At 40.2% G+C, this 27,001-nt stretch overlaps 1 protein-coding gene and 1 pseudogene across 3 annotated transcripts in view; one reads left to right on the top strand and one right to left on the bottom strand.

The window, feature by feature from the left end:
* ARHGEF28 (Rho guanine nucleotide exchange factor (GEF) 28) overlaps nucleotides 1-27,001 on the top strand; it is a 331,462-nt gene that overhangs the window by 191,316 nt on the left and 113,145 nt on the right. The window contains exon 1 of one of the 3 annotated variants that reach the window (XM_011959261.1): nucleotides 10,965-11,120. The exons of the other annotated variants lie outside the window; for them this stretch is intronic. Coding sequence (XP_011814651.1) covers nucleotides 11,036-11,120 — 85 coding nt within the window. The 5' untranslated portion in view covers nucleotides 10,965-11,035. Of the gene's footprint in view, nucleotides 1-10,964; nucleotides 11,121-27,001 lie in introns of those variants that run through there. 3 annotated transcript variants of the gene reach the window in all.
* On the bottom strand, nucleotides 1,718-2,028 carry LOC105524135 (annotated as a pseudogene).

The following is a 27,001-nucleotide window of genomic DNA, read 5'->3' as shown; positions in this document are numbered from 1 at the left end:
AGACTGAAACCTTAAGAATGTTTCATGAAACATGGGAGCAGGAGGACCTTAGCAGAACTCTTCTGAAAAATATATTTTCAATCCTAATTTTTGGCAGATTTCTCTTTATGTACCAGGCTACAGAATTTCTGTGGAGTCCTTTCTTTTTTTCTTTTCTCTTTTTTTGGGGAATTGGGGAGTTATCCCTTTACCACAAACTAAAGCTTCCCAGTGAATCATTTTGAAGTAAAGGGGCTGGAGACAGTGAAATATCCCAAGAAGACCACTGGGAAGGCATAGTTATTTGTATAAATTCCAACTCAAATTTTATTCTTTTTATTCACTTCAAGGAAATTTTCTTATTATGGTTGTTGAGGTTTCAAAACCAAGGTTGAGAATCACGGTCAGAGATCCCTGAGGGAGCTCAGCAGTGCTGAAATCACCCCTCACATAGTGGGTTTTCAGTATTTTTGGGAATTAGAGAAATGGAGTTCTACTTTTATCTCAACTGATTACAGAAGGTATTAATGAAAGTCCATGTGTATTAGTTCACAGATTTTCAATGATTATCACCAGTGAGATCACAGATGTGTGGGAAATGGGAAAACTTTGGGGGAAAAAAAGTGGTGAAAAAATTTCCTAATCACTTCAACTTATGAGATGATTAAACCTTTAAAAGTTAATTATTTTTGAACATTAAGAAAAATCATGTAACTGTAATTTGCTGTCACAGGGTCATTTGTTGGACTTTGAAGTGTACAGAATGGGATGAAGGGAGTGGGTTGATATTTACACTAATGTCTTAAGGGCATTATGAGGATACCTGATGCTTGGCATTATTACTAACCTACCTTTAGTACATTCTAAATTATCTTTTTCTTTCATTTTACAAGCCAACTTTTTGAAGTGTAATAAGGGAGGGAAAAATGGCAGTACTTTCTCTGAACTCTAAATTTTCCTTCTCCAAAATAAGATCCTTGACCCCAAATAAACCAGCTTAGTGACTAAGCAAATTTCATGTATTCTATTCCTAAAGACTTTAGTTTGATATTTCAATCAAATGATTAGATTATAAGCTTCAAACAACTCTTAAGAAAACAACAACAAATCTACAAAACATGAAACAAATGAAAAATATGAAATATATTCTGGAAATGGTATCTATAAAGTTTGTTTTATAAACAGTTAAAATAATACCACTAAGGGCTTTCTTCCCCTTTTCTTGTGTTGAAACACTTCAGAATACCCATGTATACAGGCATTTACAAAAAAAAAAAATTATATTTACAAAGGGATCATTGGCCAGCAAGCTTGATTGCAGTGTAAGAGTGTGTGTGTGTGTGTGTGTGTGTGTGTCTGTGTGTGTGTGTGTAGGCTTGTTTTATACTGAGTATCCAGTGGCTAATTCCCTGGAAGGGACTTTAGGGCAATTAAGATTCTGGTTAGCTTTCATGCCAGGCAGCATAAGTTCTAACAATTTATTGGTACAATTTGCTTTATCTTTTAGAGTGGCTAATTTAAATGACATTTTTATGAAACATGGCCCCTTACTTGAAGCATGGGTAAGAAAGCCAACAGAATTTATTCCTTTTCCCCTGCAACATCACCAAATAATTGATTTGGAATCAGAATTAAAAGAACATTTGACAGTTATGAAATGGGTACTTACTCTGATACTTCTGATTAGTTGTGCAACAAATTGATGACAAATTACCAGATTAATTTTTACTTTCTTTCTTCAGGACTGGGGTTTTTCGATGGTTTCAAATTTAGGATCTTCAAATTTGAAACTAGATAACATATTCCTGTCTGCTTTAAGCGTTAGAAGCTCACTCTCCAGCTCTTGCTGGTGCTCTGGGCCAGTAGCAGCAGGTCCTCCAGATGCCTGTTGCTTAGCATTGTATTCCCTAATCTTGTCTATGAAGAGTTTCTGGATGGGATCAAGTTCCTTGTTAAATGCCACTGTGTAACACCAACGTGTCTCTGCAAATGGAGTGAGACTACTGACCAAATGACAGAGGAGAACCTGAAAATCCTCTGAAGAATCATGGTGACTCTATGTGCCTGAGCCACCACCTCTGCCACTGCTGTCAGAATCTATTCTTTACATTATGAGGCTTCACTGAAGATGTGTTGCTCAAGTATAGGGAGAAGTGGTACAATCAGAGGTCAAATAGGAGACCCACTAGGAAGCAGTCTGTTGATTCTTCATAATATTTGAAATAACAGAAAATCAGAATAAAGAGTTAAGTTGGGCTGGGTGCAGTGCCTCATGCCTGTAATCCCAGCACTTTGGGAGGCCAAGGTGGGAGGATCACCTGAGCTCACAAGTTCAAGACCAACCTGGGCAACATAGCGAGACCTTGTCTCTACAAAAATTTTAAAAAATTAGCCAGGCATGGTACATGCCTGTGGTCCTAGTTATTCAGGAGGCTGAGGTGGGAGGATGGCTTGAGCCCAGGAGTTCAAGGCTGCAGTGAGCAGTGATTGCACCTCTGCACTCCAGCCTGGATGACAGAGTGAGACCTTGTTAAAAAAAAAAAAAAAAAAAGTCAAGTTGATGGTGTCCAGAGCTTGAGGAAACTTGAACTGAGCTAGGTAGGTTCATCCAGGTTATTGAGATTTGTCTGCCAATGAAATTTCAGCCCATCTAGCTGAGATAGATTCATCTGCCACACAGGTGCCAAATGGAAACCTCTCAGGGAGTTCACTCTTGAGATCTCATTAACCCCATGGAGACACTGTTTTTTTCCCTGTGAATCAGAATTGCTTTCAGCATACTTTAATTAGTTTCCTCAGAGTTACGTGGCAACTTCACATAGTAAGAACTTAAGCAAAATCAATGGAGCTTAATGCAGGACTTGAATTCTACATATCTGAATATGGATGCAAACATTCTTTTAGCATCAGTTCCACAAACATTTAGTGAATATAGATTCTATACTTGTTGCTCCCGTTCTTTAAAATTTTTTAAATAAAGTTTATTTTTTAAGAAGAGTTATAGGCTTACATACTTTATTTCGATTCCTTACTTTTCATCTGATTTCCATTTTCTATTCCAGGATCCCATTACAATCAAGATGCCGTTAATAAATTCTAGTCAGGAATTTTGTAGGATGTCCCTTAATTGGGGTTTTTCTGATTTTTTTCATCATTACACTGAGAACTACGGGTTTTGGGGAGAAGACCCAAAGGTAAAGCGCTGTTTTCCTCACACCATATAAAAGGTACATACTATCAATGTTCATTGTCACTGTTGATGTTGACCTTGATCACCTGGCTGAGGTAGTGTTGGTCTGGTTTCTCCACTGTAAAGTTACTCTTCCTCACCTCCCTTTCCATACTATGTGTAGTCCACACATAAGGAAAAAGTGAGGAGTTAATCTGTATACTTGTGGGTGTGGTATCTACATAAATTATCTAGAATTCTTCTACATGGGAATTTTGTCTGTTCCCCCCATTACTTATTCAATCATTTATTTATGTCTGTATAGAGTGACGGATATTTATTTTGCACTTTGGGTAATAATCAAATACTACTTTATTTGTTGTCAAAGCGTTCCATTTTTGGTAGCTGGGAACACTTTTCGTTGGCTCTTGTATCCTTTTCACATATCATCAGCATTATATGTATCTTTTTTATAGGGTGGTGAAAGTGTTCTTTGATTCTTGAATTGTAGATACATGACACTATGTATTTATCAAAACCCACAGAACATTAGAGTGTACCGAGTAAACCTTAATGTCTGCAAATTTAAGAAGACCTTGAGGTTGGGGTATCCTAGGATGGAATGCAGAATGTGACAAAACAATCTAGCTGTATTAAAAATGTAAGAAATAACCTTACCAAAGGGAATTTTGGGTGTGGTGGAGGCAGGTGCAGAGCTATTAACTTTGCAAATGAGTGGGGTCTATAAAAATAAAGGCAACATAAACTGTACAATAAGCACTGTCCTCTAGTTGACACAGTTTTTCTCGCAGGTAAAAAGATTAAGAATTTTGATATCACTCTACATGTATTGCACAAATAAGTAAATGGATTGTGGCTAGCAGCTGCCACGTTTCTCCCTGTTGGAGTGGGTGCTTACAGATAAGCAGGGGGAAGAGGCTAGAGTAATCCATGTGGTAACAGACTAGAGTTGTAGATATCAGCAGGCACTCATGTTCAGTTAATACAGATACACGTGGTTGCATACAGAAATATTTGTAGATATGTGTGTATACACAGGTTAGGATACACTTATATATTTTCTTGATCTGTCAGTTAAGAGTGCCTAGAAGGAACCACACCCCAGAAGCATATATAAGATGAGCCTGCCCATTTTTTTCTTTTTAAGTGAGTTTTATTTATCATATTTTATGTGAATTTTAGCTTCAGATCTATGGAATTTATAGCTTATTAATTATTAAACTCTTTGCTTATTTGATACCTCATAGTTAACTTATTTACACATGGATAACAATATAAAATCTATAGTCAGTTAAACTTTGCATTTTAAAATTGATAAAACAAGTCTGTGAACAAGTCTATGGCATGTAAGAGGTTTTCTTGGGGGTTTGGTAAAATTGGGAAGGAACATTATCAGATGCTGCTCTCCTGAAGTCCGTGGGTTCTTCCTAATAGGAGGGATTTCTTTCTCCTTAGGCTACACCAGGCACTTCCCTACCCCTGCACCCCTCCTCTGTCCAGACTTGGGGCTCTTGTTTCTCCCACCTCCAGAACCCGTCACTCACATCCACTATCTGTGCTGCCTGAGCAAGATAAATTCAAAATTGCACATGATTTATTATTCAGAACAACTGAGCAAATTCGTCCTTATTCTTTCCTTTCAGGTTATGCTCAGAAACTTCAGCATTTAAAACAAAAAGAGCTTCACCAAAGTTTCCTGTTGTTTGTCTGTTATTTTTCTTATGATAATCATCTAGGTAGAACTTTATATCTGTAGCAATATTAACCAAGTGGTGGAAACGTTGACAATGTAATTCTTTTTTTTTTTTTTTTCTTTTGAGACAGAGTTTCGCTCTTGTTGCCCAGGCTGGAATGCAATAGTGTGATCTCAGATCACTGCAACCTCCACCTCCTGGGTTCAAAAGGTTTTCCTGCTTCAGCCTCTCTAGTAGCTGGGATTACAGGCACCTGCCACCATGCCCAGCTAATTTTTTGTGTTTTTAGTAGAGATGGGGTTTCACTATGTTGGGCAGGCTGGTCTCGAACTCCTGACCTCAGGCAATCCACCCACCTGACCCTTCCAAAGTTCTGGGATTACAGGCATGAGCCACCATGCCTGGCTTGACAATATAATTCTTTAACATGTTGCTTCAATCAGGAAATCTATCATTAATATTTTATTAATATTTATCCTTATTAATAATAGATAATTATTACTATTTTCCTACCCTGAGGTGTTTTGAGTATTTTCTTATTTTCTTATTATGTGTATTATATGTAGACACATATCATAATATCAGTAACTTCTTCTAGCTGGGCTTCTAGGTGGTATTCATTTTTTTCCTCTTAGAGAATAGGGGATGTAAAGACCATATCAGAACCTCTGCAGTTGCACATACATTTTTTTGTTCAAATAAATAAAGGTAATAATGGTAGATAAGAAATTAAAACACTTCGTTTTAAGCAAGATGGTATTATGGACAGTGGCATCATGTGATTCCAATTTTTGACAACAGTGGTTGTACCATGCTCCCAATTCATGTCTATTTTTTGTGATTTCAATTTTATGGGCTCTGTAAAAAATGAAAGGCACTGGGGGCAGGGGGAAGTAGGGAGGAAAATCAGAATTCACACCTCAGGGTGTCTGTACCCATCATTTCATTTTGAGAGGATAAAGTCCATGAATGAATGTGACACTGCAGATGTGAACATGCTGTTCCTACCATGCTTCTCAGAGTGACAGCGTCTTGGCACAAAGGTAAGAGCCATGCTCGTAAAGATCTTCATTTTCTGTACAACATAACATAGCCTCCCTGTGAAAGCCACCCATTTCACCGGGTGCCTGGCATTGTTAGATCCATAGAAGGACTGTTTGTGTTGAGCTTGCTGAGAGATGACATAGTGGCTTCTAAGGGATTTTGAGGAAGGCTTTATCTATCCCTGATTTTCACCTTGTTCTAGAAGTTAAGGCTGCATATGATGAAGCATATATTTAAGTTTTCACTGCACTGGTTCAAGTTATCCAGGAAAGGCTTATCCTAGCCTCAGAGGCCTTGCCTCCTTTTATCTGGATTTGTTCCAGGAACAATGTCTAGTAGTATTAAAAACTGTGGTATCTTGGTGGCTTAACAATGGAGTAGAGAAGCAAAGCAAATCTTCCTCTTCGAGCTCCTTCCCTTCATCTTCTTCCTTCTTCTCCTCCTCCTGCTGTTTCTGTCTTGGTATGATATTCTTGGAACTTCCTTGCACATTGCCATGTCTGTTTTGAAAACCAAATGATTACTTCTGAGGGTCAAATTGAGACTGTTTCAGTGGCCAGGAACCATGGCTCATGCCTGTAATCCCAGAACTTTGGTGGGCCATGGCAGGCAGATCACTTGAGGTCATGAATTCAAGACCAGCCTGGCCATGGCGCATTGTTTGTAATCCCAGCTACTTGGGAAGCTGAGGAGACAGGAGAATCGCTTGAGCCTGGATGGCGGAAGTAGCAGTGAGCCAAGATCATGTGACTGCACTCCAACCTGGGTGATAGAGCAAGACTGTGTTTTTTTTTTGAGACAGACTATTTCAGTGTCTATAACATAGAAGAGTAATATATGAGAGGGAAATTTTATTTACATTCAACATTTAAAGTTGTTGAAAATTTACTTGTGTTAAGTTCTTCACTGTTATAATCTCATTGGATCCTCACAATAACCCTTTAAAGTACAAGTGTTATGATTCCATTCGCTATGAGACAACTAAGGCTCAGAAAATGTGAATGACTTGTTTAGGGCCACTAACTAAGTGATGGAGCCATTATCTGAGTCCAGATATCTGTGTCTCCCAAACCCATGATTTTTCTTTTTAGCTTGTGGTGCATTAAAAATGTGACACAATTCTTGCCGACTAAGAAATTTGGGTCCCCTTGGAAGATGAGAAAACTGTACAAATACTGTAATTCAGACCAAACTGTAAATACTTCTTTGAGATTTGATTTCATCAAGGTTGAAAGGCAGGTTAATGTCTAAATGAAGATCAAGGAAAGTTTCCTTTCTATGTGGGTCTTTTAGAAAGCTGAAACTTCAAGGCAGCAGCATCTTCCCTGAATAATTATAACCTCACGGAAGTTCTTTTCTAGGTGAAGAATTTTCTAATTAAAGGAGGCATATTCAGGTGAAGGTATCTTCTGTGAAAGCATTCATACTCTTACATGGTAATTGTTGTATGATATATGGTGAAAGGGTGGTCTGGGGGATATGTCATTGAATTCTGCTGTCTGCAATTGCAATCAGCCAGTAACAGTCACCTGTTGAATATGAATGAGATGTAAATAACATATTGAATTAATTTAAATGCAATTATATTGATCAAATGGAAAAAAAAAAACCTGCCTCAATTACTATAGAAAACAAGGAGAATAAATGACCCACATCTTCAGAAGAAATGTGTTGGTGAGCAAGGAAGTAAGCTGGCCTAAAAATAAAAAGGGCTGTGCAAACATGGTTGGTCAGTAGAAATCATTTTATTATTTAGAAAACACTGAAAAATAGTGAAGCAAATGAGGACATTGGAAAGTCTCTTCTTTTGATATCTGAGGTATTTTCACATATATCAGTTGGGTGTCTCACATGTATTGGTTAGGTTGTTCAATACTATTTCAGAATAATTTTGACATCAAGAATCACTTGATATGTAATTGGTCAACAAGGACTGCATTTGGGAGAATTAGATCAGGATGAATCTGTCTGGAATCTCAACTAATAGAAATACTTTCTAGGGAGTGTTTTCTTCTCTCTGTTTGTCTGTATTGCCCTGAAGTTCTTCTGACCTGTCACTTGTAGTCATAGGAGGAACAGCCTGTTCCAGTAACTTGCTGATGTGGGGTTTATTACCTCCTAGTTGAGTGACTCTAAAACTTCTGTAGACATAAGAATTGCTTGGGATAGGGGTGGTGCTTGTTGTAAATTGTTGCAGGTTCCTGGGCCACCCTCAGAGAGATTGATTCAACACATCTGGGATGGGAATCTCATAATCTGCATTTACAATGAACAGTTTTCCCTGAGGCCCCTACCTCCATTCTGATGCCACTGAGAAATTCTGCCCCTGATTCTGCTTTCTCTACATTTGTAGCCTTTTGAACACTTTGTCGCATTTCTGACCAACTTAATAAAACAAGTTAGGGAGCCCCTATAGATTGTATTACTTTTGTTCTGTTTGTAATTTAATAAGAAACATGTCTCCCTCTTTCCCATAGCATCAGTCAACTGTAAGAAGTAAAGTGTTCCTGTATCTTTAGTTAAGGGGATAGTGTAGCAGAGGTTTAGCATGGGCTGTGTAGCAAGGAGCTACAAAACCCACTCCCACCAATTCAGGGTGAGGACTTTAGTATTTCTAACCACCTTGGAAATGTTGCATTTCAAAGGATTCTTTAATGGTAACAAGTAGAGCTGAAGAAAAGTAACAATATCTCCTGATCCAATAGTGTTTTGCTTTGGTGATTGTCCACACTAGTGAAGGTCCCCTTTCCTTGGTCTACAGACAACTTAGAAGCAGCCAAAGGGCCATAGACCTATGCACACTCCCATCACTGCCTGCAGCCTCAGAACAATGGGTTTTCTCTACCCAGAAGTACTGTTCTTTTGACAACTGTTGTGCTAAATAAAACACAAATATATATTTTAAACACTTTATAATAGTTCTTGTAGACGTTTTTGTCAAAATATGTGTTTTTAATCAGTTGTCATGTAAAGGTTCTTCATCTACAGGGTAAATGTCATTTACGTGGGAGACTGACTATTGTAAATCATTAATTCCTTCAGCAACTGCCTGCAGCATCCTGGGCACCATTCTGTGCTCTAAAATTGAGAGTGAATGTAAATACTCTTCCACAAGATTTGGTATATTTTCTAATTAAAGATCCATATGGACTAAAACTCTTTTACTGGATATAAGGGCTGAAAGTTACATATTCTTATAATTATACCCAGTTGGTTGAGAATAATATGTACTGATTTATCAAATTAAAAGCCACAGGCTTGGCACGGTGGCTCATGCCTGTAATCTCAGCACTTTGGGAGGCCAAGGTGGGTGGATCACCTGAGGTCAGGAGTTCGAGACCAGCCTGGCTGACATAGCAATAACGCATCTCTACTAAAAATACAAAAATTAGCCGGGTGTGGTGGCGCATGCCTGTAGATGAGACTACTCAGGAGGCTGAGGCAGGAGAATTGCTTGAACCCAGGAGGCAGAGGTTGAAGTGAGCTGAGATCCTGCCACTGCACGCCAGCCTGGGTGACAGAGTGAGCCTGTCTCAAAAAAAATTTTAAAAAAAAAGCCACAAAATAGAAAATGTATCAATATTTCCACTTAGTTGCAATGTTTGTAACTATAGTTGTATTTTGTTTTAGTTGTATGTTTATGAGACAAACTATATAAAAACACAGCAGTGATTTATATAATTCTGATTTTGATTTAAATTTGAAATTAAGTGGTCTCTCCCCTTTCTCCTCTTCTCCCTGTACCCCACACTCAACCCCTATCCAATCAGATAGGATTAGCTTCCATGGAGCAGGCTATGCAGCTATTTTCTTGCACAGCGTGGCGCAGTAGTACCGACACTTTAGGAAATAATTGAAGCAAAGAAATGAATGTTAATTAAGACACATACTGTCAGCTTCTAAATCTGCAGACTTAATGGATCCTCATATTATTTCCAATGTCCTTTAGTTTATTTGGACGTCAGGTGACCTCACAAAACAAAACAAACATTTCTCGCTATTGTGTCTACTAAAAGAAATGCTTAAAAGAGACTCCCTGATAACATTTGGGATATCCTTTTTTTCCACTGCAGATCTCGGCTGTTGTGCTTGACCTTATTTGGGGCATGCATATCTATGTTCCTATAGGAAGCGGAGAAGTGAGCCTGAGCAGTGCCACGATTTATGGGGAGGCAGTAATGAGCTTCTCCTGAATGCTAATTACTGGAGAATTGTTCAGGGAGACTGCAAGAACTGTTGGTTTGTGGTAAATTAGTCACCAACTCTATTGAGATGGACTGAAAGTTTAGATCAGAGCTATAAAGGCACCAAAATCCTGATGATTGACGGCCAAACTTGGTGACAGGACCAATGTGGAAATACCCCAATTGTGCTAAACAGTGGTAAATAACTTTGTATGAATCTAATGAAACAAGTACAATCTATATAAAAGTTAAAACTTCCAACCACATTAGGATTAAAAGGGTGGTGAGACTGGATTGTTAAATGAATTATCAGAGCTGTTTTGGTTCTTAGATCCGAAAAACTGCCCAAGCTGCCAATGGTATGAAGGAATAGTCTGCTCTGGAAAGAGCTCTTCCTGGAGTCTGCTGCCGTTCATTTGCCTGGGGATCAAGCTTTCTGGCTGTCCACACACATAAACCTCAACCTTTATCTAACACAGCACTGGGTGGCTCTTCTGAGAAGCGATACTCTCACTCAAAACAAGCCTGCATTCGGAGGCTTTTCTTGAATCACAGGCAGCTCTCTTTTAATTCCCAGTTACCTTCCTCCTTCATTTCCATTTCCAGCAACGAGAAGAGGGGAGTTAATGATTCATTTGCTCCCAATGACCTTTTGAATAAGTGGACTGCAGTGTTTGAGCCACTCTTAGCTCCCCGCCTTCTCCCTCCTTTACTTCCCTAGTTTGGCTTTAATATTTACAGCCTCCTTGTCGGTCTACACGCCTGAATGCCCGAAGGAAGCAAAACATTTATTGCCTTTCCCTCCCTGGTGTGCAGGAGCTATTTCATCCAGTCTCATTCCTCCCCTTTACATCACATGGGGAGGCTTGCCTCCTGACTGGGGACGCCCCGAGTTCTTCCCGAGTCTCTACTGTTTCATCTGTTGATTTCACCAAAACAAAAAGATGGATTCTGACTCCGACTCACCTTTTAACTACTCGTGGCCTTCCTTTCCCAAAATGAAGATTCGAAGAAGGACGCCCAAACAAGGTAGATTGCAGTATCTTTTCTTTCTTTCATGGGCAAAACGAGACATCCTATTCTTACCTTTCTTTTCCTTGTTTCTTTGCCAGACTGTTTTTCCAATGTAGCGCGTGTTTATACGTGCCTTTATAAAACTCTCACTGTACTGATACATACAGGTTTCTGAGGCAAACCTACTAATTCTTCTTATGTTCCTTTCACTTTGAATCTACCTACCTTGGTGCTATTATGTATGTGCAATTCTCTTTTTTTTTTAAAAAAAAAAAAAAGAAGCGAGTTTAGTATAAGGTAAATGTTTTGGATTCACTTAATCAGATTTACCTTGGAGTTACCTTGACAATAAAGAGTCCTGTTGATTTAAACATGTTCAGTCTTTGTGGGATTTGCGGAGAATACGCATGTGTTTCATACCCAGTTTCTGCATCTTTTGTTTTAGTTTTCAGGTGTATAGTAATTAAAAAAATTTTTTTGTAATTAAGAAAATTTTTCTATTTTATACTATTTTATACTATTTTATTGATTTTATAGATATGACAAGGAAAGGATTTGAAAAAAAATACTTTCAACACAAAAGCCTGTGTATCTTCAGAGAATATAGTCACATGTTAAATAGTTTACCAAAATTAATTATCAAGTAAGTAAAATCCTTGACTGCTGAAGGAAGAAGAGCCATTTATCTGAGCATGATTGATAATGGAATGGGTTTGCATTGCTTATTCTCTCTTACTTGAAGCCCATTCTTGTTGCAGTGTGGGCCATGGAAACAAGGGGCAAGCTGGTGTTAGGGTGCAGAAGCAGTACCCTGAGAAGCTGTTGTCCCATCCTCGGCTGGGCTTAGCTGGTGGTGATTGCTGCCTTCTGAGGTTTAAAAAAATAAGATAGTGTGTAATCCTTCCCATTTCTTGTCTTGTGCAGGGACGTGTGTGGTTATGTTTTTAATTCAAGGAGAAAAGGAACATTTTCATAAACTTACAAGCAGGAAAGGTGTTTCTAAGCGGATTGCCTCTGCAGCACTGTCCTTCGGGAGCATACCTGTTCTAAGGAGCAGGACAGCTTACCCTGTCCCCCCGTGCTTCTCCCAGAGGAGGACGGACACTAGCAGTTGTCAGCATACCAGCCTCACTTCAAGCATCTTCTTTCTTCCTTCTGAAATAAAATAGAAGTGTTTATTTGGCTTGTTTGCTCTTTAGCTTAGATCAAGGCCAACACCAGGAATAAGATGTGCTTACCATCTAGGGCTAGTAGAAAGACTCAGCCCGAACACATTTATCATGTTGCTCAGCTGCCATCCTTCAAATTCTATGATTGAAGACTTGAATAGCTTATATTCAATATGCTATTTTAAGACATTAAAATTAATGTTTTAAAAATTAATTTTATTTTTTATCTAAGAAAATTGATTTTTCTATTTTATTGATTTTATAGATGTTATAAGGAACAGATTGAAAAAAATTTCAGCATGAAAGCCTGTATATCTTTGGTGGATACAGTCGTATATTAAAAGGCCATGATATATGTAACTTACTATTAAATGATTCAGGGGGTATATATATATATACCCCCTGAATATATATATAACAGCACAAGCATGTGCTTATAAAACAAGCTTGTACACAAATAGAAAATGGAGTAAAATGTTAACAATATGTAAATCTGGGTAAATAGTATATATTGCTATTTTTTTATGCTGCTATTACTCTTTCAGCTTAAAAAAAATTAGTGGATATCCTTCAGCTTTTCTGTAAGTTTGAAATTATTCCCAAATAGTAAATAAAAAACCATGTAAAGTGTTTTTGAGAGAGGAGATACACAAAGTCATTATTACTTTGGAGTGAATATTATTAGTTCTGGTACACTGAAAGCTGCTTGAGGGTAGGTACCGTTCTGTAGAGTCTACCAAATCTCTGTGTCAGTTCTAACCCAGTTAAATTTGGGGTGTAATCTGCTTTATTTAGTTTTGTATTTATGTGGCCCAATGTTGTTGGGACCTGGGCAGCCTAACACTGGAGAGACATGGGATTAATGATGAGGAGGCCAGTGGAGAGCTTTGAGAGTCTGTTGGAGTTGTAGGGAATGCATTCATCATGCTCTCCTTTTAAATCCAAAGTTGAAGCATGGCCAGTATGAGCTGCAACAGAAAGTCATAGCATAGCTATGTATAAATTAAACATGATTCAAGTGAAAGCAGGTACCTGGGATATGGAAATGATTAACTATTTGCCACTGATAAAAGATGAGTGAAAATTAGGTTGGTAGCAGAGAGGTGGGGATTGTTAGACCATGTTCCACACTTACGTTCTTTATGAAATCATGGTGATTTAGTTATGAAGAGTGGGTTTGGTCATGCTGTAATGCTAGCTGGACGGAGTCCCAGAATCACAGATCCTTATAGCCTAAAGGGCCTTAGAGACAATCTGGTCCAATTCCCTCATTTGACAGATGAGGGCAACAGTGATGTAAGGGGGCATTATTCATATGTTCAACAAACATCTGGGATGGGGGGTGCCAGGCACTGTTCTTGAGGGTATGGTGAAGTAATGACCCTGACAGATGCTGTCTCTGCTTGCAGGGATCTTAACGTGGGGACCCATCTCCCAGGACCCAGACATGCCCCCTCTATATAGTGGAAGAAACATCAAGGGACTTGGTTTTTTAGCCTGAGGGCCATTTGGGAACTGTGGTCTCTTGTTGCTTAGAGGGTATCATAAGTATTTTTGTCAGTCTTCAGAACTGAGGTGGCTTGAATTTCTTAATCATTCTTCCCTTCCTTCTAATCACCACCAACATCATTCTCAGATGTAGGTTCACGTCACTGGAGAAATCATGAAGGTGGCTTTGAGGGCTTGGAATTACTGGTTTATTGGCAAACCTCTCTTGAATTTGGTCAGAAATAGTGTCTGATGTTCTCTCTTGTTCTTTCCTTGTCCTGACCTCCATTGTCAGTATTTCCTTTGTTTAATATCTCCTCCTGTCCTAGTTTTCACTATTTTTTTGATAGAAACCCAGACACATATATATTACTGGCTTGTGGAGGGAGTGATGTGAAAATTTAGAGCAAGGATTTGATAACAAGAGGAAAATAACATTAGCAGAAACTCACTAATACCATATTTCAATTAAAAAGTATATCTAGTACTTTCTTATCCTCACGCCTTCAGAGGGAAGATAAGAGGATGTGACTTGGAAGCAGTGCCTTTGGAAAAGACCCATGTCCAGCACGGAGCATGATGAAAGCAGTTAAAACCAGGCTGCCCAAAATGTACTCCTAGGGTTCCCAAAAGTTGGCTTGTTCCTTTCATAGGTAGCCCCAGGACAGGCTGTACTAGCAGCCCAGCAGTTAATGATTGGAGTGGGCCAGAATCCATTACTGTTCCACTTCAAGGGCTCCAGGAATGCCTGATTTTCTGGGTTTTTTTTTGTTTTGTTTTTTTAGTAGGAGATTCAGTCAATAAATTTATTGCTTATTAATTAAAGGTTGAAAAACATAGGAATTAGGCTTTACCCAAGGTTCTCATAATTGTCATTCAGTCTTTAAAATGCATACTTTAGTATAAATCATTAGACCCCAGGAAATGTTGAAATTTTCATTCTTTTATGCCTTTTATCCACTTGTGCAACTTCTCTTGTTCTCTCCTTCCCCAGTTCATATCATATGCTACCTCTGCAGTGACACATAGTGTGAACATTTTTTTTCTCTCTTTTTTCCTTTTGCTGGTGCAAAACCAGGCTACAGTTGCCAAAGAGGGCGATGCATACCAGAAAGCTTGACAACCTTGGAGAGCTTAGATAGCACCGTATTTTCTCTAATAATAATAAAAATAACTAATATTTATATGGTAGCATATTAATCATAACTACTCTTACTAAGCTATAGTACATGCTTTGTATCTATGATATGTGAGTCCCAAAATAACTCTGTAATACAGATATTGTCTCTGTTTTATAGGTGAAGAAGCTGAGGCTGAGTTTTACAGTTATTCCCAAAGTCATACTAGGACGCACAGGGAACAGTAACCAAGGTAGAATAAAGAAGGAGAAGGAATGAAAGAATGACATATGAATAATGTGTTTTTTGCACATGTTGTCTTGTAAAAGACCTGTACATTAGATGTGTTTGTCATCTTCATTTATTAGTTGGTGACTCCAAGGCTCAGAGAGGAGATGTGAGTTGCCACAAATTAGAGCTAATAAATGGCAGAGCCAGGCCAAGAACCAGGACACTCAAAAGGCTTTGTTCTTCCTGGTATGTTTCACCACCTCTTAGTAGAGGTAAGGGATGGTAAACTTCAATAGGTAGCTACCTTGGGTTCAAAAGGTGTTATCGTGCCTCCCCATCTTAGCTCCCCCCTCTCCTTTATGTATCTTTACTAGGAGGAGAATTGACAGGGGGAGACTCTGGAGGAGCAAGATGGTAGGGTTGTTTATGCGTCTTGATACCTTCCTCCTATACACAGATACAGTACTTAAATACATCACTGGATTGGGATTGGGAACAGATGCACAGATGCCTGGAGCACAGGATGGTTGGCTTAGGAGAGGAAGAGACAGGATGAATTGGGAAGAAAAAGGGGCTGGGAGTGCTTTCCACTGTGGCCTGGAAAGTTTACAGGTTTATCCCAGACAAAAAGATACAGTTAGAGAGATTTGGCATGCTCGGAATGGAGACCTAAGACCCTGAGACCATTGTTTTGGCCTATTTCATGAGCTCATTTCATGTTTAGAGGGCAGGTACCTAATCTGAAAAAATAATCCTTGACACAGTAAGTAGGCAGAGGTATGATGGCATTTTAGAAATGTTAATGATTTTTAAAAGGGAGATACTTTTTTCTCATGGACTTTCTTGTCTTTTTTTCTTTCCCTTCCTCCCTTTTGTCAAGTTTCATCAGATGTACACATGCGTGTGTGTATTCAGTCTAAAAACTCCCCAAATGATAGCTGAATACCAGGGGATGAGTAAGTCACTAGAGAAATCCTTATTAAGGAAGAGAAACATTTTCCTAAAGGTGACATAACCTGCTAAGATTTCTTTGGCTCTCAATGAAGAGAGTGTTTAACCTCATACAGAGCAGTTTCAATTCCAGACTCTGCCTAGAGGTCTACCATTGTCAGCAGAGTAGAGGAGACCCATTGCAAACTCTTTGCCAAACAACATAGCTGCATACCCTCAAAGTTCCTTTTAGTTAAACAAATACTTTGCCAAATTTTTGAAAGTAAATTTTTCTTTATTTTTGGCTGCTCAAATTCTTGGACAAGGTATCGTTCTCCATTAATCTCTGCAGGTGGAAGGGAGACAGTATTATAATTAACTGTATTCTTGTTCAGGGGACTCCTCTCCATCACTCCTGGTTTTAGGGAAGGACAAATGATTATTTATTCAGATACATTAATTAAGTAAGGTAGAAAGTGATTGAGTCCCATAGGAAAGATCAGGAAAAATTACTGTCAAAGTTCAAGGCAAAGAGACCAGTTCAAGTTGGGGGTATCATGAAAAGAATGTCATTTCGATAGCCTGTAAGGCTGTGGTGAGCTTGTTGGGCTTTTAATGGCAGGATGTTCCTTCTAAGCAAAGGACAGAGTCAGATATACATAGAATGTATCAAAGTGATAGAAAATAGCCTAGCCTTGTGGCCTGTTGATTCATGGTGATACAGAAATGTAGAGAGGTGCCAAATGTTGTGCTGGCCTGGATGGTTAGTTTTGCGTGCTTAGTATGTTTCTTCCCTTTGCTCTTTAGGAAGTGGCCCCTCCATTACTCCGGCCATAGGTCCAAATGTTGCTGCCTACTTCTCATGTAACTTTGCCTTGCTGAGTGCAGCGGGATTGGCACCCCACTCAGACTAGGCCAATCACAGCACTCCTCCTGCCTGGTTCACAATGAGTGGCCCGGGTTGGGCACATGATTTAATCATAGCCAATCAGAATCCTTCCCTGGGATTATTCAAACTGGAGGTTGGTGGGCAATGTCTTCTTTTTTGGATGGCAATGCTGGATGGATTGGAGGGAAAACCTTTAGCTGGAAGAAACCAGCCTGTAGTAGGAGGAAATACTGCAAACATGTAAAGAGAAGTAGATGAGTGAGACGGTCCTACCTGGGTTCCAGGCCCTTGTTGCTGCCCAGGTTCCTACCTCTCAAGACTTGAATGCTTAATTCTTTTAGTTTTGTGAACCACCCTCACATGCCTTCCATAAATCTCCTCCCTCACTCTTTTATTTATGTTTTAGAAAATACAGGTGAATATTTATCCCACTTTTAACTATTAATCTCCAATTTGCTGTTTAAGATGCAGCTTGAGTGTCCTTTTTTCCAAGGGCATTCTCTGAATTCCCTTGGAGTTCAGCATTGTAACTCCAGTGCCACTCTGCCTTGTGTATATGTTTAGGAAAGGCCCTCTCATTACTGTATTACAGCTGTTATTAAACCTCTATATCCTAAGACACTGAATTCCTTGAAGGCAGCGAGCCTGTTATCACATCTCTGGCAGCACTTGGATCCCAGAAAGTAGGCAATAAATATTGAAAGTGTCTCATGGCACAAATTTACCCATGCTACACCCTGATAGTCTTTATCTACAATTGATCTGATCATCTTCATGGGGTCCCACTCTATAGGCAGTGGGGCAGGGGAGGGGAAAGGATATATTTTAGTCTAACATAGAAAACTTGGTCTGATACAATAATCTAAATAGTCATTTTTGGTGACTGATCAGTGTCTTTACGTAAAATATTCAGTGTCTCAAGTTTCTTCCCTCTCCTACTCTTCCTTGTCAAGCTGCTGTTGAATGTGATTTCCTGGCGACAGTGGAGGTGAATGGTGGGGGGTGGAGGTGGAGGGATGGAAAGTCCCAGTCCTTCAATCTACACTGCACCTCCTGGGTCCTCCTGGGTTCTGCTGTGGCTTGACAGGCCTAGGCTCTTCCCTGAGGCATGAGTGCTTTATTACTGGGTGTTCTGGCATCTGTGATAAAGGTCAGCAGCTGGGATTGTGGTGCTAGTCAGGACCTGGTGATTCTCCTTCTGGTTTCACCCTGACTTGGCCCCACCCTGGCTCTTCCGCTACAGAAACCTTGGACTCTCTTCCCCTGGCTGCTGAACCAGATGCTTCCCCCAGAAATGTCTGCCACCTGGTCTCTTCCTTTGCACCGTGGTGGGCCTCATGAGAGGCCACAAGCGCTCAATTCAGGCCACTTCGTGTTCTTCTCAGAGGCCTTCGGGATTTGTGGGATCCCATTCTCACCATGTAGGCACCTGAGAGTGGCCCAGGAAAGCTGAGCCTGGCCCCGCTGCTTGACCTTGCTCTTCCTGCAAGTGTGCTTGGGTAATGGTCATCCTCATGATAGTGTGGGGTAGCCTGCAAAGTGATCTATTGCAGAGCCCCAGACGGAAGCAGGAAAAACCCACCGACCCTCAGAGTAGCCTCCAGCTTATTTCACACTGTTCCGTAGAGGCAGGGAAATCACTTGTCTCATCTGTCTGGTCTGTGACGTTCCTGACAATGGAGCGTCCTGGTTAAGAATGTTGACAAATCCCGCATCCAGCTCTCATTCATCCCTACCTACCCGGTGGTGTTTCAGACTTGCTCAGGATAATGAAACAGGATTCAAGAATTAAGTAGGGCTTCTCAACCAGAAGAAACAACAATTTGGAGGAACGCCAGGTAGTACTTGGCTTTCATCATTCATTCATCCATTTGCCCATTTATTCATTCATTCAAAATGTTTCCATTGAGAACACATAAAAAATAAGTGAAAAAATGTAAATTTCCATGGAGAATTCTCTATTTTGCTAGCATGGTTTTTTGTCTATAGAACTCAATTACTTTTGAGGATATTTAGGGGGCCTGAAACACATATGGCTGTAGGGATGGGCACTGGAGAATGGAGCTTCTCATGAATTTGAAAGAAACAAAATATTTTCGTGTGCCAGCGTCTTTCCATAAGATTATAGGGGATTTGACTTATTCGTAGAGTTCTTTGTGATGATGACATATGGGGTATCTTCCTCTTTAGTTTGTTTGTATTTTTAGAGTCACTTGAAGTGGTCTTATCAGAGTCCGCCCCTTCATTTGAGGTCTTTCAGTTTTATATGGTGTTTTTATATATTAGGTTTTCCCCTCCTCAGTTTGCCAATTTTTCCTTGATGTGGACTAATTTGCTTTAGGCCTTAGAGAACTGCATCAGAAGGAAGGGGCTTGTTGATTAAATCTAATCACGCCAAAGTCCACATACCACACATGACTGAATATCTGCTTGATTGTTTGAGGGAAGCAAGGAAAGAAAAAGTTATTTATACATTCAAGAGTCACTTTTCCAAACATAAACACAGGGACTCTTGAAGGCTACTTTGTGCTACTACAATGAGGAGTGAGGACTTGGAAAGACTGGTTTTTGTTTTCAGAGGCCTGCATTTCCCCCCGCTTCTCCTGACTTCCCTCTATGTCTCTCCTGTATTACAAGGGAAAAGGCATGTTTTCTTCTTCAATAATTTTGATTAGTTCTTTCGAAACAGTAGAACAGGACTTTTTTTTAAGGATCTCGTTTTAGAGACCCGAGTACTCGTACTTGTTATTTAGGAGAGGGTTTAAACTGTGCTTTTCCAGGGGGGAGGGAGGAGCTGGAGAAACAGATCTCACTCCCAGCACCTCTGGAATCCACTGGCTTTGTCCCTAGCTGTTACTGTGGCTAACAGGACTGCCCTGAGAGGCCTGACCTCCTTCCAGGGACCACTTTTCTTTTTAAAGGATCACCAGGAAGGTGAGGTAAGTTCTGAGGGTGAATTGGGTATTTGGATTGAGACTCTAGTTTGGTGAACGGAGGTTCCCTGGGTTCTCTCTTGCTATGTATTAAAGATACTCTTGCTATGTATTAAAATCTACAGAGTTACTTTAGCTTACATGTGACCCACAGGAAATTCCTGGGTTGAGGATAATTTTGGAATTTGGATGGATCCTCTCTGTAACCTCAGGTCCAGCTCAGAAGAGTATGACCAAGACTAATATCAGAAAAAATCCTGAGAGAACCTTAGAAGAGGAGTGGGCGAGGAGATGAATTCTAGTTTGCCTCTGGAAATGTCCTGTCCACCCCCTTTTTAGAGACAAGGTCTCATCCAGGCTGGAGTGCAGTGACAAGAACATAGTTCACTGCAGCTTCTAACTGCTAGGTTCAAGTGATCCTCCTGTCTCAGCCTCCTGAGTAGCTTGCATGTACAGACATGCACCACTACATCCAGCTAATTTGTTTCATTTTTTTATAGAAACAAGGTCTTGCTGTATTGTTCAGGCTGGTCTCGAACTCCTGGGCTCAAGCATTCCTCCCATCTTGGCCTCCCAAAATGCTGGGATTATAGGCATGAGCCACTGCACCCAGCTCATAAATGTTCACTTTCATTGCGAGGGTAGGTTTTTTCTTTCTTCTGGGTCACACTAAGACCATAGGTGAAAAAGACTTTCTATAAACTTCAGAACTTGGTGAAGGTCCCTTTGAATGAGGGAATTTGGGAGATTGTATACTGCAGTGGGTGGGCTTTGCTCTCTGTCAGGACTGTTTGTGTTCTGGTTCAACCACTTAATATAATAACCTGGGCAGGTTAATCACTTTCCCTGGGCCTTAGCTTTCTTGTCTACAAAACAAATATGATAATGACTCATGCAATTATGGAGAGTAAGTTTGGCAGATGGTTAAAAAACAATTCTGTATGCTCTTGGGTAAAACATTTCCAGTTAATACATTTATACATATATTATCTGATATGGTCGACTTACTGATAACCTACCATTTTGCATAAAATCACACAGCTTTTCTTTACTTAAGAGGCACATTTTAAAAATATGACTTTTCCAGACTCTTATTTTAGATGTAAAGATGGTTATTGTTAAAAATCTAGAAATTACAGATAGTAAAGAGTTGAAAATAAAAACTGCTTATATTCTATCACCTAGAAATAGCAGTTGACATCTCAGTTTATCTTTTAGGTCTTTGAGTCTTGAGTATCTTGAGTGTTGTTGTGCTCTTAAACAAAATGAGATAATGTATCTACTGTTCTATGAATGTTTTCTCAGCAAGACTCAGCAAACTGCCAGGGGTGAATAGGACAGGGCCAGGAAGTGGGTGAACATACCTAGGTATAAGTCACATTGTAACACATTAATGAAACTTCTTAATGGAAAAATACCAGACATTTTTCAAATACCATTTTCTTTCGTTCAAAATAGGATACTTGGTAACCCTAATTATTACATAAAGGACTTTGAACTACATAGCAGAGTGTCTGCAGAGAGCCACCATTGATTAGCTGTGTGCCCTTGGGAAGTTACTTAAATAGCACTGCAGTTTCCTCATCTGTCAAATGGAATTGTTTTGGGGATGAAATGTGTTAAGAAGTATTAATCATACAGTGCCTGGTTCAGAGTAAGCACCATAGTTATGTTAGCTACAATAGTAGTAGTGTCTGATATAATTACCCAGTGTGTAGCATGTGTTCCAGAGATGCCGACTCTTATAGTAGTTATATTTTACATCTATTTCCTCCTTTTTAATGTTTCTCTTCCTGATATCTTCTTCCCAGTACCTTTACTTTGCATATCTGCCTGATTATCCCATTATTTTGTTAGCAAAGAGGTAGCCTATCTGATATTTTAAATAAAGGGATTAAACAGTAATACTCTTGGGCTACTGCTACCAGAAGGCATAAGAGGTGCATGGTATTGTGGTGTTTTACACAATCTGTAGCTGAGACCCTAGTTGGGAGGTTGCTTATCCTACCAGGAAGAGCAAAAGAAAACTCTCATCACCAGAGTGTGATAGATGACACAGGACAAAATACAGAGATAATAGGAAGAGCTCCGAGAGGAAGGAAAGCCTCCTGGCTGGGTCAGGGGACCTCCTGGGGAATAGACAATACTCACTGGGCTCTGAAGAGTTTTTTTTTTTTTTGAGATGGAGTCTCAGTCTGTCTCCCGGGGCTGGAGTGCAGTGGCATGATCTTGGCTCACTGCAACCTCTGCCTCCCAGGTTCAAGCGATTCTCCTGCCTCAGCCGCCCGAGTAGCTGGGATTACAGGCATGCGCCACCACGCCTGGCTAATTTTTGTATTTTTAGTAGAGACGGGGTTTTGCCACATTGTCCCAGGTGGTCTCGAACTCCTGACCTCAGGTGATCCGCCCATCTTGGCCTCCCAAAGTGCTGGGATTACAGGTGTGAGCCACAGTGCCCAGCCTGAAGATGTTTTTTTAAGAGTTGCTGATAGGGGCTGAGGGCTCTGTCCTGGGCCCAGCAGGTTGCACAGTACCTGGTGATCAGTAGACACTCAGTAAGTATGGGAAAAAAGAATGAATGAATGAATAAGTGAATAAGTGAATGAAAGTAGACTGTGACACTCCCATCACAACATGTAGCAAGGAGAGCCCATCACAAGAGAACCTCAGAATCTGAGAAAACATTACCAGACCTGAAGAGAATTTTCTGTTCTTGATGAGAAATGATTTAACTCTTCAGTGAATATTCATTATCCACTGCCTGCCTGTATGGTTGTAGGTACTGGGAAGATGGTGAACAAAACTGTCTTTGAAGTTGCTGTTCTCATGGAGCTTATGTTTTAGTGGAAGGAAACAGATGACATACAACAAGCAAATAAATCTCTAATATGCTAGGTGATGGTAAGGGGCATGAGTGAAAATAAAGCAAGGCTTGGCGGTTGCCGTTTTATGTAAGATGATCAGGGAGAGTCTCTTTGGTAAAATGACACTGGGGCAGAGATGAGAAGAAAGTGAGAAGCAAGGCATCTGCATATCCAGGGGAAGAGCCAGCTGGAAGGTGGAGCAGCAAGTGCAAATGGTCTGAGGCAAAAACAGCAAGGAGGCTTGTGGGGCTGGAGTAGAGTAGTGGGCAGGGCTTCAGAGAGGCTGGGAGAGAGTGGAGGAGGGGCAGGCAACGGGAGGCACCATAGGTCCTGGAAAAGTCTGGCCTTCACTCAGTATGAGATGGGAAGCCGTTGGAGAATTTTGCAGAGGCATGACATGACTCGATTTCCTTTGTCTCTCCTGTGGAGAAAAGGCTATGGAGGGCCAAGAGTGGGAGCAGAGACTACTGTTGTAACAGTTTAGGAAGAAGACAGTGGTGGCTTGCTTGGTGTTGCAGTGGAGGTGATGAGAAAGGTCAGATTCTGAATCCAGTTGTGAAAGGAAACAGTCAAGGGTGACTCCAAGGAAAGACAGAGTTGCCATTTTTTGGGAGAAGTTGGGTGTGGGGGTGGGAATCAAGAATTCAGCTTTGGACCTGTTGTGCTTGGCATGACTGCTGGACAACTAGGAGGAGTATTGAGGGGATAGTTGTGACTCACGGGAGTGCTCTGGACATCTGGTCTGGAGTTGAAAATGTGAGAGTCATCATCATATGATGGTGTGTGATGCCATACTGTCTGATAACCAAGGGAAGGGTGGAAAGAGTGGAGCTGGAGGACTGACCCTAAAGTAGTACAACCTGCCAACATCCAGAAGATGAGGAGGAACCTGCCATGGGGCCTGAGAAGAAAAGGCCAGCAAGATGGGAGGACCTGGAGAGCCTGGTGTCCTGGAGGATAAGGACAGGAAGTGATCAACTGTATTGAATACTACTGTAGGTCACAGAAGGTGCAACTGAGAACTGACTATAGGGTCTGTCATTTGAAGGTCTTTGGTGACCATAATGGGCACTGCTTCAGGCGAATGTTGGGAATTGAACTCTAAAGTAAGTCTCACCCATTTTATGGTGGTTATTCTCAGTGAATGTTTCTGCTGTTCATAAAGGTCTAGAGTTAAAGCAAAATCCAATGAATAAATGAAACCAATCTACTCAGCCACAGTTAAGAGATATCTGGACTGAGAGGCCCTCACCTGACTTTTGCACTCTGGCATCCAGAGTGGGCCAAACCAGGTCGGCAGCAGGTTTGCAGAAAACTGCCTTAGCTGGGTTTGTTTATGTCTGGGCGTGGGTCATTTGCATAACCAGTCAAGTAGGCCACATTTTGCTTTAGCTACAAGGCTCTTAGCTTCTTAAGGGAGAGCTGGATTTTGTTGGAAATCAGGTTTGAAGAGACCCTAGGCTGGGCCGTGCCATTAACTGTTTCCTGCTAGATTGGAAGTAGTTGTAAATGTCAGAGTGAAGGGAGGCATCTGCAGCTGCCTCTTCCTCTCCCCCTTACTAGTTCCAATTCCTCTTCTTTCTATGGGTGGAATCTATTTACTTTCTATTGTCACCCGTGTCACCTGATTAGAGGATTCAGTACAGCAAGGACAGGCTTATGAAAATTTTGACTTCACAGAGCCCTGGTGGAGTCACCTAGATCACATTACAAAGCAGTGAGAATAGGAGAGTGGAGAGCTGGGGATCCCCTTGGAGTTGCTGTTTATCCTCCAGGCACTTTGCAGTGAGAAACTGGCCCAAGTCCACTTCATCATGTTAGGACATCTTAGTTTCTGAAATCCTGCCTTTGTTCTTGAGAAATGCTGTCTCTGATTGACTTTATCCTGCAGTTATAATCCCTCCCATTTCATGAGAGCTCATCCTTCAGTCCTTGGAGGTAAATCCTATGGGCAGTTTGACAGCTTTTCTTTCTCTTCACATTTTATGTTTTTCAGTTAACCATGTCCAGGATAGATTTTTCAAAATTTCTTAACACCAACTAAGTCTGAAATAAAAGTTACAACATTTTAAATGCTCTTCGTGAAGCAAATGGAATGTTTTGTGCATGCCAGTGGCCTTGGGTTGTTTTTGAATTTGTAACGTTATAGCAGAGGTTGAAATTATTTTTAAAAAGAATCAGAACTAAACTTATGCCACCTCATTTACTTTTTAAATATTTAGGAAGCATAACTAATAAAGCATTTATAGGGTGCTTACTATGTCAGAGTCTGCTCTAATCACTTAAAATATTAACTCATTTAATTTTCACAATAATTCTATGAGATGGATATATTATTGCCTTATTTTACAGATCAGGAAATGGAAGCACAGAGAGCTTAAGTAACTTGCCCCAGGTCACACAGCTAATAGATAATGGAGTAGAGACTTGAACCCAGGCAGTCCAGGGCTCATGCTTTTAACCACTGCAACACACTAGTGCTTTTCACTAATTTAAAATCTGCAGCCATTTAAAAATGGGAGTTGAGCTTTGGCTACTTTTATATTGTCTTTGAAATATATGCTTACCAAATATTAAAAATTAATGTTATCAACAAAACTATAAAGTTAATTTTTAGCTAAGAAAAACTTCCTATAAAACAGCATTAATTTAAAACTAGCTGGTTCTTACTGCAAATTATTTCTATATGCTCATTGAAAAAGTCCATTTTTGGGGATCAATAACTTTTTCACTTAATTTGTTACTGGAGTAGTTACATATGGAAGTGATAAAATCATATTTCTTGAAAATATTGAAAAGATACCTTTAAGAAAAAGAAACTATTTTGGGGAACTTTCTGGCCTAACCCAAAAAGGCTGCTAGACAAATTTGAAAAGAGCTGTAACACTTAAAAAAAATGAAACTATTACAGCTTTTCCTTTGAATAGGCTGAAACACGGTAGAGCAATTAGCCATTTTGATATAAGTAGCTGATGCTTACTTGAAAGTGTTCTTTAAGGCTTATTTTCCTTTCATGATCAGTCTTCTGCTGGTTTTAAGCCCGTTATTTGCAGTGTTTACTGTTGAAGTTAATAAAGGAGTGGTGGTCCTGTTAGTCCGCGTCATTTTCTGGTTTGTGAGTCTGTGTTCACTTCTAGATCCTATTGTCTTGAGACATCTTTTGACAAGTAGAGGCTGTGTATGCCTCAGAAAAATACTCAAAAGGATGTTTGTGCTAGTGTTATTAATGATTGCAGCAAGTGACTAAATCTACATGTCAGGTTCTAGGTGGCAGAAGTAGAGAGGAGATTATGCTAGATTATACTCTTGCACACCCATGTCCTTCACAAGACTTACTGTCTCAGTGGAGCCATTACTCGAGTGACAGGATGATGACATGGGCTAAGCCACCTTTTCTTTTCTTTTCTTTTCTTTTCTTTCTTTCTTTCTTTCTTTCTTTCTTTCTTTCTTTCTTTCTTTCTTTCATTCTTTCTCTCTCTCTCTTTTTTTCTTTCTTTCTTTCTCTCCTTCCTTTCTTCCTTCCCTTCTTCCCTTCCCTTCTTTCCTCCCTTCCCTTCCTTCCTTCCTTCCCTCTCTCTCTCTTTCTTTCTTTCTCTTTCTCTCTCTCTCTTCTCTTTCCCTCTCTTTCTCTCCTTCCTTCCTTCCTTCCTTCCTTGCTCCCTCCCGCCCTCCCTTCCTTCCCTTCCATTCTTTTTCTCCTTTGAGAACAGGGTCTTACGTATTCTGTCGTCCAGGCTGGAGTGTGGTGGCACTATCACAGCTCACTGCAGCCTCCGCCTCGCAGGCTCAAGCAATCCTCTCATTTCAGCTTCCCAAGTAGCTGGGACTACAGCTGTGTGCCACCACACCCACCTGATTTTTGTATTTTTAGTGGAGACAGGGTTTAGTCATGTTGCCCAGGCTGGTCTTGAACTCCTGGGCTCAAGTGATTCACCTGCCTCAGTCTCACAAAGTGCTGGGAATTATAGGCGTGTGAACTACCGCACTCAGCGTAGGCCAGTTTTTGAAAGTGTAGGGTGAATTCCTCTAGGAATAGTCATGCAGATATTTTCTTTTGATCATTCTGTTGATTGAAGGAGAAAGTCTCAGTGTGGTACCCTTGCATCTTTAACATTTCTTGAATCCTTCAGAATCTCCCTTTACAACAAAGAGAGAGCAGGCCTCTCAGACTTTCAGTTTTGATAGGCAAATATTTAGTCAGAATCTAATTTCATTGTTTTGTTTGCATTATTTCAGTACATTTAATTCCCTTCTACTTTTTTTTTTTTTTTTTT

This window comes from Colobus angolensis, unplaced genomic scaffold (assembly GCF_000951035.1).
Source record: "Colobus angolensis palliatus isolate OR3802 unplaced genomic scaffold, Cang.pa_1.0 Scaffold49, whole genome shotgun sequence".
NCBI classification, from domain to species: Eukaryota; Metazoa; Chordata; class Mammalia; order Primates; family Cercopithecidae; genus Colobus; species Colobus angolensis.
This window is presented reverse-complemented; position numbering and strand designations above follow the sequence as displayed.